The sequence below is a fragment of the Ornithorhynchus anatinus genome, chromosome 17, assembly GCF_004115215.2.
Source record: "Ornithorhynchus anatinus isolate Pmale09 chromosome 17, mOrnAna1.pri.v4, whole genome shotgun sequence".
NCBI lineage: Eukaryota > Metazoa > Chordata > Mammalia > Monotremata > Ornithorhynchidae > Ornithorhynchus > Ornithorhynchus anatinus.
Window position 1 is genome coordinate 42,677,823 of NC_041744.1, and position 19,230 is coordinate 42,697,052.

Here is a 19,230-nt window from a genome sequence, read left to right on the forward strand (position 1 = left end):
GATGTAGTCAAAAAACATGAACCCTACCCTCAAGAAGCTTACAGTCTATCAAGGGAGATAAACACTAAAATAAGTTTTAGTAGGGGGAATACTTAAAAATATACTAGTGGGACTTGGTAGTTTCCCTTAAATACATCCTTCTACATCCCTGCTACATCCCTCTGATCATCTCAGTTACTCTGAATTTTTTTCTAACTCTCCTATGTATGTCTTTACTAGATCAATGGCAGCTATGAAATATGCTCTCAGAAATGTACAGCTTTAATTATTAATACTTAAAAAATTATTTCGAATTTTCCTCCTTTCTATTTCATCTCACACACTGTTACTAATCTATATCCCCTACACCACAAGGAATTAGCATACCAGACTGGGGGAAATGAAAACAAAAACAACTTTTGTAATATCTGTAGCTCCATGCTATGTGTACAGAGGGCACTAAATAAATACTAAGGCTCCTAATTATAATGGTAATAATGATATTATAATGGTTATAATGTTTTCAACATGTCCATATCTTCACTATCCTGAAAAAAAAAATTCTCCTTTGATCCTATGGAGTTGAATCCTTATTTTACAGATGACACTAGAGAAGTTACGTGATTTTCCTAAGGGCACATAGTAGGGAAGTGGAGGAGCCAGGATTAGAGCACGGGACTCCTGACTCTCAGTCTTCAGTATAATGAGCATTCCTTGGAACTTTGTCTCTTCTTCCTGAGTCTGTGTCTGTGATTGTGATTGTTGGAACTCTGAGCTCTGAGGACCTTGAACACACTTCTCCTCTAGTTACATACCCTATTGCTCTTATTGTATCCATCATTCTCCTTCTCCTTTAGGTTATTTTTGTGTTTTCGTTGTGTCATCTTTCCTCATTCATCTCTCTCCAATCTCTTCTTCCCTCCTTATTCTTACAAATTGAGTCCATTTGGGGCCAAGGATCACATCAAATTCTCAGCTGTGCATTTTTTCCCAACACTTAGAGCAGTGCTTAGGAAATTTGAATACCACTATTACCACAGAGAGTGAAGATGTGAGAGGTGAAGACTAAAAAATTAAAGGATTTTGTAAATTCTTGGGATATCTAATCTTTAGGGGAAAACCAAACCCTATCTACTCTAGAGTTTAGCACAGTTCTAGGCAAGTAGTAGGTGTTTAAAAATTGCCACAGATACTATACTTCTTACTAGGAGCCCCGACAATCCATGTCCCAGACTGGGTGAGAAGAGTTTTGTCTGCCAGCCTCCCTAAGTACGCCAAAAACATCTCCTCCTCTTTCACACACGTTGGGCTAACTCTGCTGGAAATTGTAAAATTAAATCTCATCTTAATCGGGCTAAAGACATTTCTTTCTGATTAACCAGATGCAGAGGCAAAAGAGAATGCTGTCACTTACGTAGCTATGAAGGCAAATGGTCCTATTGAAATGCTGAATAAGCAAAGTTTGGAAAATGATAGTAACAAAGGTATGGTCTTTCCCAAAGCTCCAGAATCTAATAGCTTGGCATCTCTTGGGCTAAAGCCAAACAACACATATCAGATTTATACTCTGGCTCATATTTCTGGCTCTCACTTTCTCCTGCCACAAAATGGAAAGGGTGACAGTTGTGTGAAGACAGGCTTAGTTTTTTTGGTAAGCTTAGAAGAATATGCACCAGGGTTTACTTTCCTATTTTACTTTTTTCCATTTTATTTTCCTTCTCTCAGTGGCTTCAGCATAGTCCATCAAATTTTTGAAGTAGCTATGTCAAAGGGCATTTCCTCCTCTGATCCAAAATTTAGGCTCATCGCATTGGAAGCCGCAGCACCATTTTCCTGGCTATATGGAGTAAGACATTTCTAGATATATGCTCTAGACTGTAAGCTCAATGTGGGTGGGAACATGTCTACCACTCTGTTTCACACTGCACTCTTCCAAGTTCTTAGTACAGGGCTCCGCACATAGTAAGCACTGAATAAATACCACTGATTGATAGATCAATCGATAGATCTAGGAAGGCAGCGTGACCAAGTGAAAGAATAGAAGGCTGAGAATCTGGAGACCCAGATTCTAATTACAGTTCTGCCACTTACTTGTTGTGGATCACAATATCATGTCACTGCCTCTATATGCCTTTGTTTCTTCATCTTTAAGTTGTAATAAAATCCTTGTTCTCCTTTTCTCTTAGATTATGAGCCTTAGTACGGGACAGGAATTCTCTTGTATTTACTCCAGTGTTAGGCACATTGTCGGCACTTAATATAAACTATTTTTATTATTATTAACATTGTTATTATTATCTACAAATGAGAATGTTGTACTTCACATCGACATGAAACAAAGTTACATTTCTGAAAATGTAACAGACTTGAATAAAGTTCTGTACTAAGGCACGGTTCCTGCCAAGCTCCCATAGTTTGATATCTCTGGTCTTCAGTAGTTTGCACACAAACATGCACACACATACACATACTCATACACAAACACACTAAGCCTTCTTTCTCTGGGTCTCATCTTTTCCCTTCATAAAATGGAAAGAACAACTGTTGTGTGTAGACAAATATTTAACAGTGGTTGGTCTTGAGAGGGCTGTGGTACTATCAATCCATCAGTGGCATTTATCAAAAGCTTACTTTGTACAATAACAATAGTGGTGTTTATTAAGCACTTACTATGTGCCAAGCACTCTTCTAAGCACTGAGGGAGATACAAGGTTATTAGGTTGTACCCCTGTACCAGGTGGGGCTCACAGTCTTAATCCCCATTTTCCAGATGGGGTAACTGAGGCATAGAGAAGTTAAGTGACTTGAGCAAAGTCAAACAGCTGACAAGTGGTGGAGCCGGGATTAGAACCCACGACCTCTGTCTCCCAAGCCCGTGCTCTTTCCACTGAGCCATGCTGCTTCTCTATACTAAACCAATGGAAGAGTACAATAGAGTCGGTAGACATGATAGACCAGCCCTACTATGGTATGTATTTTCACTTTATTCTTTTTTACAATTTTTTCCTCTTTCAGTATTCCAACCTCATCCATAAAACATTGTGGAGAGCTGTTCAAAGAGGCCATTTCATCCTCTTTCCCACACTTAGAGATAACTCTGCCGAAAGTTACAAAATTAATTTTTATGGTAATCCGCTAGACTGTAAGCTCCTCCTCTGGACTGTAAGCCTCTTGTGGAATGTGTCTACGAACTTTGATATAATGTACTCTCCCATGCATTTAGTAGAGTGCTCTGCTCACAGTAAGCATTCAATAAGTACGACTGATTAATCAATTGATGACAATATTGCTAAAGACTTTTTTTGCTATTATCCAGATTTAGAAACAAATGAGTACGCTATCATTTATGAAGAGATGAAACCAAATGATGGTTCGAAGAAGTGGAATGAGTTAAAAGCTGGAAATGTTAAGTATGATCTCTTTGAAACTCCCGGTTCCTAAAGTGTGCTCCGTTCTCTGGCCTTCAAATATTTCAACCAGACTCTACACTGTGGCTCCCTTGTTTGTGCCCCAGTTTTTCCATCCACAAACTGGAGGCAATTGAAAGCAAAAATATTTAAGCGTGTTTGATCTGAAGATGGCTTGCCCTATGACTGCAATTTCCAGTCTTGATTGTTGCTCCACTCAGTAGTACAATCAGCTCCACAGAAAATGTCTATGTGCTACAACTCCCATATTGAATGTCAACTTCTCCGCCTTTTAAGTAAGTTCAGTATTTTTTATGGATTAAAGCATCCCTTTTTTTTTTTTTAAACTCCACAGGGGTGAACGAGCAGGAGAGGAATCAGGTAGAAATGACAATTCACACTGTTGCTGAGCTGCAAACCAGGGAAGCAGCTGGAAAGACCAAGAACCAAGGTGCACTCTGTTCAAATTCCCTGCAAGCATGTGTTTTGTTGTATCTTGGCCCAGGGGCAGGTAACTTGGGCCAGGTTATTAATTCCTGTCTCCACCGGGAAAATTGCTGAATTCTCTAGGGTGTGGTTTCTTATTATGGGCCATGGAAACAACCGTCCTTACCTCCAAATCAGATAACACTTGCTTGTCCTAGTATGAGAAGAGCATGGTCCTGGCAGTCGGAGAAACTTTGTTCGAATCCCAGCCCCATTACTTGCCTGCTTGGTGACCCTGGGAAGTCAATTAACGTTTCTGTGCCTCAGTTTCCTCAGGTCTAAAATGGATATTCAACATCTGTTCTCCCACCTACTTAATCTGTGAGCTCATGTGGGATAGGAAGAGAATTGGAGGAGAGGAACTTGAGATGGCAGGTGGTAGACAACTCACTCAAGGAGTTTGGAGAGGAATGGTAGGTGGGAGATGGGATGATCACTAGAGGGAACCATGGGGTCAAGGGAGGGATTTTTTAGGATAGGGAGACATGGACATGTTTGAAAGCAATGAGGAAGAAGCCAAAGGAGAGTGAACAGTTGAACATGGCAGTTAGGGAGGGAATGATGTTGGTATTTGTTAAGCACTTACTATGTGCAGAGCACTGTTAGAAGTGCTGGAGTAGATATTCATTCATTCATTCAATAGTATTTATTGAGCGCTTACTATGTGCAGAGCACTGTACTAAGCGCTTGGGATGAACAAGTCGGCAACAGATAGAGACAGTCCCTGCCGTTTGACGGGCTTACAGTCTAATCGGGGGCGACGGACAGACGAGAACAATGGCAATAAACAGAGTCAAGGGGAAGAACATCTTGTAAAAACAATGGCAACTAAATAGAATCAAGGCGATGTACAATTCATTAACAAAATAAATAGGGTAACGAAAATATTTACAGTTGAGCGGACAAGTACAGTGCTGTGGGGAGGGGAAGGGAGAGGTGGAGGAGCAGAGGGAAAAGGGGAAAATGAGGGTTTAGCTGCGGAGACGTAAAGGGGGGATGGCAGAGAGAGTAGATGGAGAAGAGGAGCTCAGTCTGGGAACGCCTCTTGGAGGAGGTGAGTTTTAAGTAGGATTTTGAAGAGGGAAAGAGAATCAGTTTGGCGGAGGTGAGGAGGGAAGGCGTTCCAGGACCGCGGGAGGACGTGACCCAGGGGTCGACGGCGGGATAGGCGAGACCGAGGGACGGTGAGGAGGTGGGCGGCAGAGGAGCGGAGCGTGCGGGGTGGGCGGTAGAAAGAGAGAAGGGAGGAGAGGTAGGAAGGGGCAAGGTGATGGAGAGCCTTGAAGCCTAGAGTGAGGAGTTTTTGTTTGGAGCGGAGGTTGATAGGCAACCACTGGAGTTGTTTAAGAAGGGGAGTGACATGCCCAGATCGTTTCTGCAGGAAGATGAGCTGGGCAGCGGAGTGAAGAATAGACTGGAGCGGGACAGGGTAATCAGGTTGCCCCACATGAGGCTCACAGTTAATCCCCATTTTACAGATGAGGGAACTGAGGCACAGAGAAGTTAAGTGACTTGCCCACAGTCACACAGCTGACAAGTGGCAGATCCGGGATTTGAACCCATGACCTCTGACTCCCAAGGCCGGGCTCTTTCCACAGAGCCACACTGCAGTGCAAGTGTCTTGAAAGGTGCGGAGGAATGGTGTTGACGCGCAGGTGGAAAAGGTGGATTTTGAGAGAAAATAGGAGATCTCCTTTAGAGATACTGCTGGGAAAGATGGGAGAGTTGAAGGGGCAGGAATGGGGAGGGACTGAGCAGGGGCAGGGAAGGTTGTAGGGAGATTATGCCTGATAGTGTCAATTTTCTCAATACAGTAGGTGGTCAGGTCATTAGGGGCAAGGGATAGGGGAAGCAGAGGGGCAGGGCATTTGAGAAGGGAGTTAAATATCTGAAACAACTGGCGAGGACAAACTGAACTAAAGTCTCTGAGATTCTGGAGGGGGAAATGACTATAAATGTTTTCCTTTTGGTAGGATTCTGAGGATAGGGATTGTTTCTACCAACTGTACTGTCATCTCCCAAGAGTTTAGTAGAGCGCTCTGCACACAGGATATCGAAGCTTCTGGAACAAACAAACAAACAAACAAACATTGCCCTCAGATTTGCAGTTAGGGTTCTTTTTCTACTGGTCTTATAAATTTATCCCCCTTTTTCCATGGTCATAACATCTAGCTATGTCTTCGTGGCAACTCACCGTGATGATGCTTGTGATCCTCTCCTTTATTTTCCTTGTAACATCCATAGTCTTGGGAAGCTTAGGTAAGTACCTTTCAGAAACATAATATTTTAATGTGAAGTGAAACACAGGGAAAGTGACCTCCCCTACCTCTCATATCTCCCCTTCAAAGCTCTTGATTCTGGGGCCATCAGCGGAACCCACAGCCTCCAAAACAGCAAAGGCCCCTGCAAGTCTGGGGAGGGTTTCTGGATCACTGAGAGAAAGAACAGAGAACAGAGAGGACTCCAATCATAATGATTAGTTTTCTTATTCCAGGAACTTACCGCAGTCTACACACGGGAAGTTGTTACCAATATGGAGAGAAATACTACCGTGTTTTTCAGCAACTTAAAACCTGGAATGACAGCAGAGACTTCTGCATTGCTAGAAATTCTACTCTTCTGCATGTAGAAAATATGGAAGAATTGGTACTGAAACATTTGTGCAAATTCATGCTCTTCTTTTATAGTCATTGTATGACCAGATCTCTTTCACTTCCAGTTTGAAAACATTCCTTTGAGGTTTTCTAGTTTGATGCAAAGTCCTCTTTTGAAAAACCAAAAGCATATTCGTTAAACACTTAGTATAAGCTGGGCACTTTCTAAGGACTGTGGTAGATAGAAGATAATCAGGTTGGACACAATCCCTGTTCCACATGGGGTTCACGGTCTTAATCCCCATTTTACAGAAGAGATAAGTAAAGCACAGAGAGGTGAAGTGACTTACCCAAGTTCACACAGCAGATAAGTGGCAGAGCCAGAATTAGAATCCTGGTCCTCCAATTAGGCTATACTGCTTCCCTCAATCTCATCTCACTAGTCAATAGTCAAAATAGAATTTAAGAGCTCGGGCTTGGGAGTCAGAGGTCATGGGTGCTAATCCCATCTCCGTCACTTGTCGACTGTGTGATCTTGGGCAAGTCACTTAACTTCTCAGTACCTCAGTTACCTCATCTATAAAATGGGGATGAAGACTGTGAGCCTCAGGGGGGACAACCTGATAACCTTGTATCTTCCTCAGTGCTTAGAATGGTGCTTGGCACATAGTAAACGCTAACAAATATCAACATTATTATTAATATTACTGCATCCAGATTTTCCTTCCTGGCACTGGGCAAGGTCAAAATTTTATAAATCCATTATACCCTACCAAGAGCTTAGTCAATCCTCTTCCTACAGAACTGTTCAATAGATATTACTGTTTCATTGATTGATTTACTGAGCACATGGCATCATGTTCAGATGTCTCTTCAAGGAGGAATGCAGCACTTGTGTGAGTTAATCTGGGGGAAAATAAATTTTCCTATAATATATGAACAACAAATGAATGGAAGCCTGAATACATTCATGTGATTCTGTGGAAATCATTGTGGGCAGAGAAAGTGTCTATCAACTCTATTATATGGCACTGTCCCAAGTGTTTAATGCAGTGCTCTTCACACAGTAAGCTCTCAATAAATACCATTGATTGAGTGATTGGAAATGTAAACGTAAAATTCTATCAGATATTTACATAGTTTGTAGACTGAGTAAATGCAAATAGGAATCACAAACTGGAAATCACAATCCCAGGGCACACTTTTAATAATAATGTGAATTAGATTTAGAAGGCATCATACTTTTAAAGTAATAACTGCTTATCTATAGGGTTTCGGTAAATGTTCACTCTTCCCCAAAGGTCTTTATAACTGGATAGCAGTCTTCCATGTGTTTTTGTGAATTGAACTGGGATCTAAATGGATGCTGACTAATTAGAACTATGCCAAATTCATTCTCTGGTAAATCTTCCAGTAGCATTTCTTCAAGGGGGAAAATAGGAATAATATCCATGTGTCCGGGGAGGATTTCCATGAAATACCAAAATTCCAGGAATTACCTAGACAATCCAGAACATAAGATCTCCCTAAGAAATTTAGATCATTAACTATTTTTTCCTGCTAGGAGTTCATTCAGACTAAGCTGCAAGAATTTTCCTGGATCGGATTAACTCGCCAAAGACCCACCAGCCCCTGGATGTGGGTGAACGGCTCTGCTCTGTCTTCTGCCCTGTAAGTCTCAAGGAACTGTCCCAGTTCCACTGCATCTTTTCTACTAAATCCAGCTTGTGAGCCACAGAGTGAAAATCTTCCAGGGCCTCACTCAGAAATGAGCTCAAATATGTTGACTCTGAGGGAATTCCTTCACTTCAAGCAGTTTTCCTTTTAAAAAAGCCTGGAATACCATGCTACCTAGTCTCTTAAGGATAAAACACTCATCTTGGTGTAGCAGAAATGATTGGGCTGATTCTTGGGATCCAAAACTCTCCTTTTCAAATCCCATTAAGTTATTTGTTCCAAGCTTTGAATCATTTTTCCTCTGGGGAGTGTGTTTAGATCCTTTGAAATCTCAGAATTAATTTCTTCAATATGCTCATTCTTTTCTCTCTTTATTACTGTTGTTTTCAAAGAATCTTCAGTCAATTATTTAGGGTATTTTCATAAGAGACCAGTTCTCAACTGTAGCTCCCCCAATAAAATATAGCCAGACAAACTTCTGTCAGCTAGAAAAATGGCCACTGGAAGAGCACCATTAAGGAAACTGATTCTTCGTGCAAGTGAGGAAATATTGGTGGTCTCTGTCCATCAGTAAATAGATTTGATTCTATTCCAATGGTGCAATTTTCAACTCTTGCCTGACACAACTGAAAATAACCTTTCACAAATAGAGCCAGAGGAAAGTGCAACTTAAATCATCATTGGCATTTTTTGAGTGCTTACTGTATGCTAAGCATAGTGCTCTGTCACAGTAAGCATCTGATGCCACAGAGACTTCCTCCCTCATTCCTCGTTCTCTCCAGTCTGGTTGCACTCTTCAAAATCTTCCCAGATTAACGTTATAACTGATCGATAATGATATTCATTGCACACATGCATCAAGCTCTGTGCTAGGAACTGGCATGGATAGAGGGCCAGCTTCACTTGGTAAGCAAAACACAGCTGTGGCCTCAGAACACAAGAGAGAGAGACTAGCCACTTGGGACCATCATATGATGGCGACCATTCTGACTCTTTTTGAAGAGAGTAACTTGATTCCAAGATGGCTGTACCACCATCCTTCTCAAAGACGAGATGAAAGTGATCCATTAGCTAGGTCTAAATCAGGATCTGAGAACTGAGCTACCAGGAAAATCTGGTGGAGAGGCACTCACAGGATGGGCAGCAATACGGCGGCAGGGGCGGTGGTGGATAAACGTCTTTCTCCCCTTCTCAGTCTCTTTCATCAGCTCTTTCTCTGCCTCCCAATGCTTAGCTATAGGAGTCCCTCAGAGTTCTTCTCTATGTTACCTTTTCTTTAAAATCTACACTCATCCATTAGGGAGCTCATCTTATCCCACAGCTTCCACTCCCACCTCTATGTGGCGACTCCCAAATTTACTTCACTAATCCTGACCTCTATCTTTGCCTGCAAACTCACATTTTCTCCTTCCTCTAGGAAATCTCTGTGTGTAACTCCCATTGGCCCAGTTGGTAAAATACCTAACTCATCATCTTCCCTCCTAAATACTCTCTACTATCTAACTTGACCATCACTGTCCAGGGATTTACCAATCCCAACTTTATTATAACATCAATCTCCTCACTGGTCTCCCTGCCTCCAGTTTATCCTTCCCTCGACTGCCCAGATTATTTTTCTTGAACGTTATTCTGCATGAGTCTTCTCATTCCCCCAAAACCTCCAATAGCTGTCCATACCTCTATGCATCAAGAAGAATCTCTTGGCCATCAGCTTTAGGGTAAGCAATCAGTCATCTCCCTATTATTTAATCTACTCTCCTTTCTCTCTATGTCCCAACTAGAATCCATCATTCATCTCAAAGTAATCTTCTCATCATGCCTCGTACTCACCACTCCTGCCTCTTAATTTTTTCTCACCTTCACCCTCCTGCTTGGTACTAGCTAACACTTTACTTTTGAGAGAACACCGCTCTTCCCTTCCTCAAAGCTCTTCTGTTATCACATCTTCTTCAAAAGGCCTTCCCTGATTTATTTCTGGCCTCCTCACCTCTTTTTCCCCAACTGCCTTTTGTATAGCCCTTCCGGTTTGCCTAAACATTTGGATACTTACATCTCTATCATAGCATAGCACTAATAAACATATCTTTATACTCCTCTTAATTCCTCTAATCTGTAATTTAATTTTAGTGCCTGCCTTCCTGATTAAATTGTAAGCTCTCTAAGGGCAGAAATCATGTCTACCAGTTTTTTTGGGTTTTTTGCACCCTCCCCAAAATAAAAAAATAAATAGTCATTAAATAATAATAATTCATTATAATAATAATAGTATGGTATTTACTAAGAATTATGGTATTTGTGAAGTGCTTACTATGTGCCAAGCACTGTACAAATTGCTGGGGTAGATATTAAGATAATCAGGCCAGACACAGTCCCGGTCCCATGTGGGGTTCAAATTCCAAGAATATACTACTGATTGGTTAAAATGTTTCCTCTAACCTACAGGAACATACTGGAACCAAATCAGAAACTCGAGAACTCCTGTGGAATTTTGTCAAATGATTCTTTGCAAGCAAAAGCCTGCCAAGATATCAGTCACTTTGTTTGTGAAAAGAAGTCTTGTGCTTTTGCACTAGAGTAAAAATGCCATCAGAAATCTTAAGGACTTCAACCACGTGGAAAGCTTCAAAATCAACCACGTCTTCAAATCTTCCCTGATTGCTGTGTATGGCATATGGTGTAATATTTAAAGTTATTTTTCCATGATCTGAGCACTTTGATCTAACCAATGGTGTGCTAGTTGGAGGCAGGGAGGTTGGAGGAGTGAAGCTTCAGAGAACAGGGAAGATGAAGAGTGGTAGTTAATACTCACTATTGCTTTCATTACCATCAGTGAATGATTCTGAGGTCCCCCTGTGTATCATACACCATTAAGAAAAAAAAATCATGGAATGAAAGATTTTTTTGCCTGTTTTTAAATGCATATTATATAACATATAACACACATAACACATAACATATCTGAGGAGTAAAATTGTATTTTCCTTTTTTTAGATGCCTGATTTGGTGAATGCTAAATTCTTATTTGTGAAATTCATGTTGATTGACAATAAAATTAACTCGGAAATGAAACAGGATCTATATCCCATGGTATCAGAAAAGTGGTCTTCGGAAGGCCAAATGATTCAACTTAGATTAGCATATTTTGGACACATAATCAGGAGGACTAATTCTCTGGAGAAGACAGTAATGCTAAGAAAAGCCCAGGGAAAATGTGGAAGAGGCAGACTAGCAGCTAGATGGATAAAGACCATAACAACGATAATGGAAGAACAGTTAGAAAGGGCAGATTATGGCAGTGGACAGGATGATCTGGAGAAAGTATATCCATGGGGTCACTATGAATTGGAAATGACTCGATGGCACTTAATAACAATTAGAATATGTACCAGTGTTATTACCTCATTCCCAAATCCTTTTGAAACAGAACCAAGTGTTTAGGCTTTGAATGAAATGAGGTCATGGTGCTGAATTGTGTTTCATAGTTCTAGGATAAAGAAGCATCGAAGGGAGGAGCATCTAAATACCTTTTGAATCATGGACTGAATCTATCACAAGCCAATCTGCTCTCGTTTCCTTTTGGACCTCTGTTCTTCTGTCAAACTCTCACATGCAGCTGTTGTCTCGCTTGCTGTCCATTGTCCTCAGATAATCTGTTGTACATTTTGTGGGCGATTTCTTTTTTTTATGCTATTTGTTAAGCACTTACTATGTGCCATTCAGTGTAATAAGTGTTGGAGTAGATATAAGTTAATCAGGTTGGATATAGTCCCTGTCCCACATGGGACTCACAATCTTACCTCCCATTTTGCAGGTGAGGTAAATGAGGCACAGAGAAGTGAAGTAACTTCCTCAAAGTCACACAGCAGATGAAAGGTGGAGCCTGAAATGGAATCCAGGTCCCCTGACTTGCAGGCCCATTCTCTGTCCACTAGGCCGTGCTGCTTCTTATTGATATTAATAACCACCATCCCCTTGTCATGAATGCCCAAGGGCACATAACATACTTTCCCCTTTCCTCAGTAAGCTTTGTTGTCTTTCAATCAGCAATCAATAGTATTTGTTCAGTACTTACTGTGCGTAGAGAACTGTATAAAGCACTTGGGAGATTATAACAGTCGATAGCAAAGATTCCTGTGGCTCTTTGCATTTTCCTTAACAAGAACTTCATCTCTGGGACATGGGGAAGGAGATATCAAGATGGATCACTGTGAAAAACCCACGTAGTTTTAGAGCAAAGTAGTGTCTGGAGCCATTTACCCCATCCTGAAGCATGTTGATTTATTTAGTCTCTTCAAGAAGAATCAATCAATCAGTGGTATTTATTGAGTGCTTACTGAGTTGTGCTTACTGAACTGTATTAAGAGCTGGGAAGAGTGACATACGACAGAGTTGGAAGATGCATCCCCTGCTCACTAAGAGCTTACAGTTTAGATGGGATCTTGCAGGAGAGATTCGTTGGAAACTCCAAGGGAATTTCTCTCCTTTCTGTTTTCCTGCTTCCCATCTCAGGCATTGTCTAGCTTCAGTCCAGCTGAAACCTCCCTGAGATCCTCAAGCTACTGAGTGGTAGAGTCACTGTGGAAAGAATCTTAGGTTGAAACTTTCTCTAAGGCAGCAAACATGGGTTTTTTTTATGCTACTGCTTTACTCTTCCAAGTACAAGCCAAGATCGTTAAATATGACTCGTTGATTGATTAATCAATCAGACCATGTGGTAAGTACCCTTTTGCATAATCTGTCAAATCTCGCCCTTCCTGAAGTATATGATGACAGGAGCCTCTCGCTTCAGATGAACAGGCCATCTACCTCTTTGACAAAATGGAAACCATAAGGAGGCATGATTCCAAAATCTCCCCCCTTACTTCTCTTAGGCCATAACCCTTACAACCCCTCCCAGATGAGCCCAATATATTGGGAAGTGGTGTGGCCTAGTGGATGGTTTTCAGGTCTGGGTCCTAATTTGAGTTCCACCACTTGTATGCTGGGTGTCTTCGGGCAAGTCACTTAATTTCTCTGTGCCTCAGTTACCTCATCTGTGAAGTGGGGATTAAGACTGTGAGCCCTACGTGGGATATATGCTATGTCCAAATGGATTACCTTGTAAGTTCTCTAGTGCTTAGACCAGTGCCCTACTCATAGTTAGTGCTTAGCAAATACCATTAAAAAAAATCAACCCACATCCACTCTCTGAACCTTCCCAGCCATCTCCCAAGAGGAGATCTCTTGTCTCTTTTTGGACCCTTCCACTTTACCCCTTTTGTGTCCACCCTTTCCTCCCTCTGCTATCTCTAACCACTTCCACTCCAATGGCTCCTAACATTCCACTTTTAAACACACACAGACACATGCACGTTTCCTCTCCTCCTTTGATTTCACTGACATTTTAGCAATTATTCATTTTCCTCCTACCATCCCTGCCCGAACTCATTCGAATAATTTCTTTTCTCCAACCGCTTTCTCTTCTTCTCCTGCAAAGCCCTTCCAGACCCACTGAAATCTGCCTTTGCCCCATCCATATTACTGAACTCTCTTTCCAAGGTCACCAATGACCTTCTGCTTCCCAAATCCAATGGACTCTTCTCCATCCTTATCCTCCTTGACCTCTCAGTTGCCTTAGACCTTGTGGAACACTTGCTTTTCCTGGACGCACTATCTAATCTTGACTTCAGTCAATATTCATTCATTCATTCAATGGTACTTACTGTGTGCAGAGCCTTGTACTAAGTGCTTGGAAAGTACAGTTCAGCAATAAAGAGAGACAATCCCTGCCCACAACGGGCTTACAGTCTAGAAGGGGGAAACAGACATCAAAACAAGTAAACGGCATCAAAAGAATCAATATAAATAAATAGGATTATAGGTATGTACCTATCAAAACAAGTAAACAGGCATTACCATAAATAAATATAATTTTAGATATGTACATATATATACAAATGTTGTGGGGTGGGAGGAAGCAAAGAGAGTGAGTGGAGGCGATGGGGTTGGGAGGGCGAGCTGAAGAAAAGGGGGTCAGTCTGGGAAGACCTCTTGGAGGAGGTGAGCCTTCAGTAGGGCTTTGAAGGGGGGAAGTGTGATTGTTTGGCGGATTTGAGGAGGGAGTGCGTTCCAGGCCAGAGATAGGATGTGGGCCAGGGGTCGACAGCGCAGTAATAATTCATTCATTCAATTGTATTTATTGAACAATTACTGTGCGCAGATCCATATCAACCAAAATCTCCTCACCAATGTCTTTAAAGCAGTCAATCACCTTGACCCCACCTACCTCACCTCACTACTCCCTTACTACAATCCAGGCGCACACATTGCACCTCTAATGCTAACCTTCTTATTGTGTCTTGATCTCATCTATCTAGCCATCGACCTCTCACCGATGTCTGGCCTCTGGCCTGGAGAACCTCCCTCCCTGAATCTCATGAATGGTCATGGGTTCTAACCTCGGCTCCGCCACTTGTTGGCTGTGTGATTTTGGGCAAGTCACTTTACTTCTCTGTGCCTCAGTCCCCTCATCTGTAAAATGGGGATTAAGACTGTGACCCCCATGTGGGACAACGTAATTACCTTGTATCTCTCCCAGCACTTAGAACAGTGCTTGGCACATAGTAAGCGCTTAACAAATACTATTATTATTATCATCTGACAATTACTCTCCCACCTTCAAAGTGTTATTGAGGGCACATTTTTTCCAAGGGGCCTTTCCTGACTAAGCACTCATTTCCTCTTCTCCCACTCCCTTCTGCATCATCCTCACTTGCTCCGTTTGTTCATTCCCCTTCCCAACCCCATAGCAATTATATATATCCATAATTTATTTATATTAATGCTTGCTCCTCCTCTAGACTGTAAGCTAGTTTTGGGCAGAGAATGAGTCTGTTATATTGTCATATTGTACTCTCCCCATCACTTAGTAAAGTGCTCTGCACACAGTAAGCATTCAATAAATAGGATTGAGTGACTGACTCGCTCACTCATTTTCTACTACAATCCAGCCCTCACATTTTGCTCCCCTAATGCCAACCTACTCCCTGAACCCCATTTTTTCACAATTCCCACAACCTCCCTGTAGCCTCGAGCTCCCTTCTCCTTCACTCGTGACAGACCACCACTCTCCCCACCTTCAAATCCTGGCTAAAAGTAAATCCCCTCCAAGAGGCCTTCCCTAACTAAACCTTCATTTCCCCTCCTCTCTCTCCATTCTGTATCACCTTTGCATTTAGATCTCTATCCTTTAAGCATTTGATGTTCACCCCACCTCAGCCCCACAGGACTTGTGCACATAGCTGTAATTTATTGAAATGTCAGTCTACCCCTCTAAACTGTGAGCTCCTTGTAGTCAGGGAACATGTATACCGATTGTATTATAGTTTTCCAAGTGTTTAATATAGTGCTCTGCATTCAGTAAATGCTCAATAAATAGTCATGATTGACTAACTGATCGATATGATCTGAAAGAACAAGCAAATTTTGAAGGAGGAATAGGGGATGAAGAAGGGAGAAGTGCAGTAAATTTGGAAGAGGAAATAGGGATTGGCATATAGACTTGAGTCCAGAAGTAATTGTCACTCAGGATAGAAACTTCTCAATTAAAAATTTAGCCTTCTCCAGGTAATGGTCTACTTTCTGTCTCCCATTGTAGAGAACAAGGGGAGACTACTGTCCCTCTACAGAAGGAGACCATTTCTGCTGCTTTGTAGCCTGCCCTAACGATGCCAGACACCTTTATTCTAGTCTGGGATCCTCTACTTGACTGCTGTGTGACTCGGAACAAGTCGCTTAACTTCTCTGTGTCTGTAAAATGGAGATTTAAAAATATCTGTTCTCTCTACTTCTTAGGCTATAATTTCTGAATGGGGCAGGGCTGTGTCCAATCTGATTATCTGGTACCTACCCCAGCACTTACCACAGGGCTTGCTCCTTAATAAGTGCTTAATGAATGCCATTTATTTTATCCTGGTACATATTAAGTGCTTAGGAAGTACCATAAAAATACCATCATCCATATTTTGTCATTGCTGGGAACCTTCTCAAGGGTTCAACCAGACACAGACCAGGCCAAAGGATCTTCCCTACAGTAAAAAAGAGCTATGGACTGGAACCAGTTTTGTTCAACTTATTTTACATAGCCTATAGGCACCCAACTCCCAGATAACAACAAATTTGAATATATATTTATACCTGTTTGCTTTTCATACATGTAATTTATTTTGGAATCTATCCACCCCACCTGACTGCAAGGAACTTGCAGACAGGGATTGCTTTACTATCAATCAATCAATATCATCTATTAGGTGATTACTGTGTGGAAAGCACTGTACTAAACTCTCGGGACACTTCGATACAGTAGAATTGATAGATGTGATAATGATCGCTGTCCTCAAGGAGTTTGACAATCTAACCCTACTATACTTTTCATCGTGCTTAGTACAGTGCTCTGCATGCATTAAGTGCTCCATAAATACCATTAGTTGATTGAATAATGAAGAATATGTAAATTAGTGTCAAAATATTTATTGCTATTGTTTTTGTCTGTTTGTCTCCCCGATTAGACTGTAAGCCCGTCAATGGGCAGGGATTGTCTCTGTTGCTGAACTGTACATTCCAAGTGCTTAGTACAGTGCTCTGCACAGAGTAAGTGCTCAATAAATACTATTGAATGAATTAATGAATTGAATGAATGAAGAATATGATTGTCTTCGTAGAACCTTAAATGAAGAGTCAGAGAGCATCATAGAAAAACTTTTAATTACTTATACAGGCATTCCTCTATTTTAAAAAGCACATACATGCAGATATGCACCTAAAACTACTTTGAAAATCAGACAAGATCTGTAGTTGAAGAAGACTCATTTTACATACCCTTCCTGACCTGGAAATGTCTATTGTACAATCAACACTTTCCATATGGAAGACAGAGCTGAAGACGCTCTCTGAATTCCAAATCCAGTTGTGGAGGCAGAATATGGTCCAAAGACACGTGGATAAATATGTATCTTGCCAGATGGATCCATCAGCCAATAGCATATGATCCTCAGTTCCAAGTCCCAATTTCTACACAGGAAAACAAATCATTTTTCATGTTTTGTTTTTTTTAATTGAAGGGCTCTAGATTGGAGGTGATCTCCAAGATTCATATTCAGGCACTTATCAAAGATGATATTTGAGAAGGTTGATTTGTCATCTAATGAGCCAGGGCTTCAGGAAGACACAGGCAGCGTGTTTGCCTAAGCAGACAATCATCAACTCTCCATTCTGGTAGTTCGCAGAGGGACTGCCTTCACACAGACTCAGGCGTAGTCCGCTTTTTTGGAATACAAACACCCAAAATTAGTACCTGCATGCTTGAGAGGGTCCTGTGTCTCTCTTCTGTAGGCCGGATCCAGTAGGCCCATCCCCATATAGGTCTTTGCACTTTGTTCCCTTAGGTCTTGGATAATTATAATAGCGGCAATGCTAATGATAATAGTAATTGTCACTGTGCCGAGTCAGGGAAGAATCAGAGTCTCCAAGTTAGAGCAAAATGACATTTATTGAAGTTCAAGCTTTTCCGTGCTGCTGTCTCATTCGGTCAGCACCCCAAATGGTTGAGCTCAAGCAGGGGAACAACCTACATCCCCCACCAGGCTGACCCAGATGAGTTCCGACTTCCTCTCATTATGCAGTAGTTGTCCACCCTCATCCGAAACGTCTTCCCCTCCCTGCCTCCCAGATGCCACCCCTATTCCTGTCCCCACCACCATCTCTGCATCCCCTTTTTGTGGATTTCTAAAAGAGAGCATTTGTAGTTGTGTATAGATGGTTCCTCTTGAATAGTTTTCAAGTGACTCCTCTTTTTGGTCTACTTTTCAGGTCCCTCCAATCAGGGAGGCTCAGTCTGTAGGTCGTGTTTCTCTGTAAAGCTGAACACAGGACAGGGTATGCTGACAAAGCATCCGAGGGGCGAGAAGTCCCTGATATGTTGGTATGTAAATGTTGTGGGACCCCCGTCGGGCAGGGAATCCTAAATGCAGTCACATATTTTCTATGCAATATATAACAATCGTTAGTTTGCTTCAATTGCTGTGTGCTATTTATATTGATGTCAGTATCCCCTCTAGACTGTGACATCTTGAGGAGCGGGAACATATCTACCATCTTGGGTTGTTTGTACTCGCGTTAATACTTGGTACAATGTTCTGCACACAGTAGGTGCTCAATAAATATGGTCGATTGATTAGTGACTGGGAACCCCAGTTCCTTTGCGTGACCAGTATAGCTGAGCAAGGTAGAGGCCCTCGAGATCAGAACCGTAGGCCCTGGACCACAGTGGATCCTCTGTGTGCCACTGCCAGGCCCCTCACCCCTTACCCCGGTAATAGCGATATTCGTTAAGTGCTTTCTATATGATACAGGATAATTAGGTCAGACAAAGTCTCTGTCCCATGTGGGGCTCACAGTCTAAGGAGGAAGGAGAAGGGGTATTGAATCCTCAGGTCACCAGAAGAGAAAACCGAGTCCCAGAGGAGTTGTGACTTGCCCAAGGTCACAAGTAGGCAAGAGGTACAGCAGAGATCAGAACATAGGTCCCCTGACTCCCAGATCCCTGCTCTTTCAAGTGGGTCTTTGTTGAATGAAAATATCTCAACATGCCTAATCTACATCTCCATTCAGGACAGTCAATTAACCAATCAATCAATTGTATTTATTCATTCAATCGTATTTATTGTGTGCTTACTGAGTGTGGACCACTGTACTAAGCTCTTGGAATGTACAATTTGGCTATTGAGCCCTTACTGTGTGCAGAGCACTGTACTGCGTGCTTGGATTGGTACAATATCAAAGAGTTCATAGACACATTTCCTGCCCCCCCAGGAACTTACACAACAGGGCTTTTCTATGAGGACCAGAGATCTGAGGGGAGGGGACTTTTGGCAATATCCTCCAGAAATGATTGTCACATCGACTTCTTGATGACTGCCCGCTCACTTTGAAGCCTATCTTTTTGGGTTGGCCACTGGAAGTTGTCCCTAGTTGTTAAGAGGAGCATTTCTGGGTTCGGTATCAAGGTTCCTAATTGTCCAGGGTAGCCCTTGTCAAAAGTTTTCTCCTCC

The 19,230-nt window shown here is 41.9% G+C and overlaps 1 protein-coding gene across 1 annotated transcript; it reads left to right on the forward strand.

Moving 5' to 3' along the window:
- The first annotated feature begins 3,746 nt into the window (after nucleotides 1-3,746).
- Nucleotides 3,747-11,212, forward strand: LOC100681180 (natural killer cells antigen CD94-like). Its single transcript, XM_029082593.2, has 5 exons — nucleotides 3,747-3,837; nucleotides 6,045-6,131; nucleotides 6,367-6,518; nucleotides 8,031-8,137; nucleotides 10,586-11,212. Exons 1-5 carry the CDS (start codon nucleotides 3,774-3,776, stop codon nucleotides 10,719-10,721), a joined length of 546 nt encoding a protein of 181 aa, XP_028938426.2. The 5' UTR covers nucleotides 3,747-3,773; the 3' UTR covers nucleotides 10,722-11,212.
- Nucleotides 11,213-19,230: the final 8,018 nt, after the last annotated feature.

Excerpts from the sequence above, each read along its gene's own strand:
- LOC100681180 (XM_029082593.2), top strand. The coding sequence starts at position 3,774 with ATGACAATTCACACTGTTGCTGAGCTGCAAACCAGGGAAGCAGCTGGA. Across the intron at positions 3,838-6,044 it reads TGGAAAGACCAAGAACCAAG|CTATGTCTTCGTGGCAACTC; the intron begins GTGCACTCTGTT and ends CATAACATCTAG. Across the intron at positions 6,519-8,030 it reads TAGAAAATATGGAAGAATTG|GAGTTCATTCAGACTAAGCT; the intron begins GTACTGAAACAT and ends TTTTCCTGCTAG.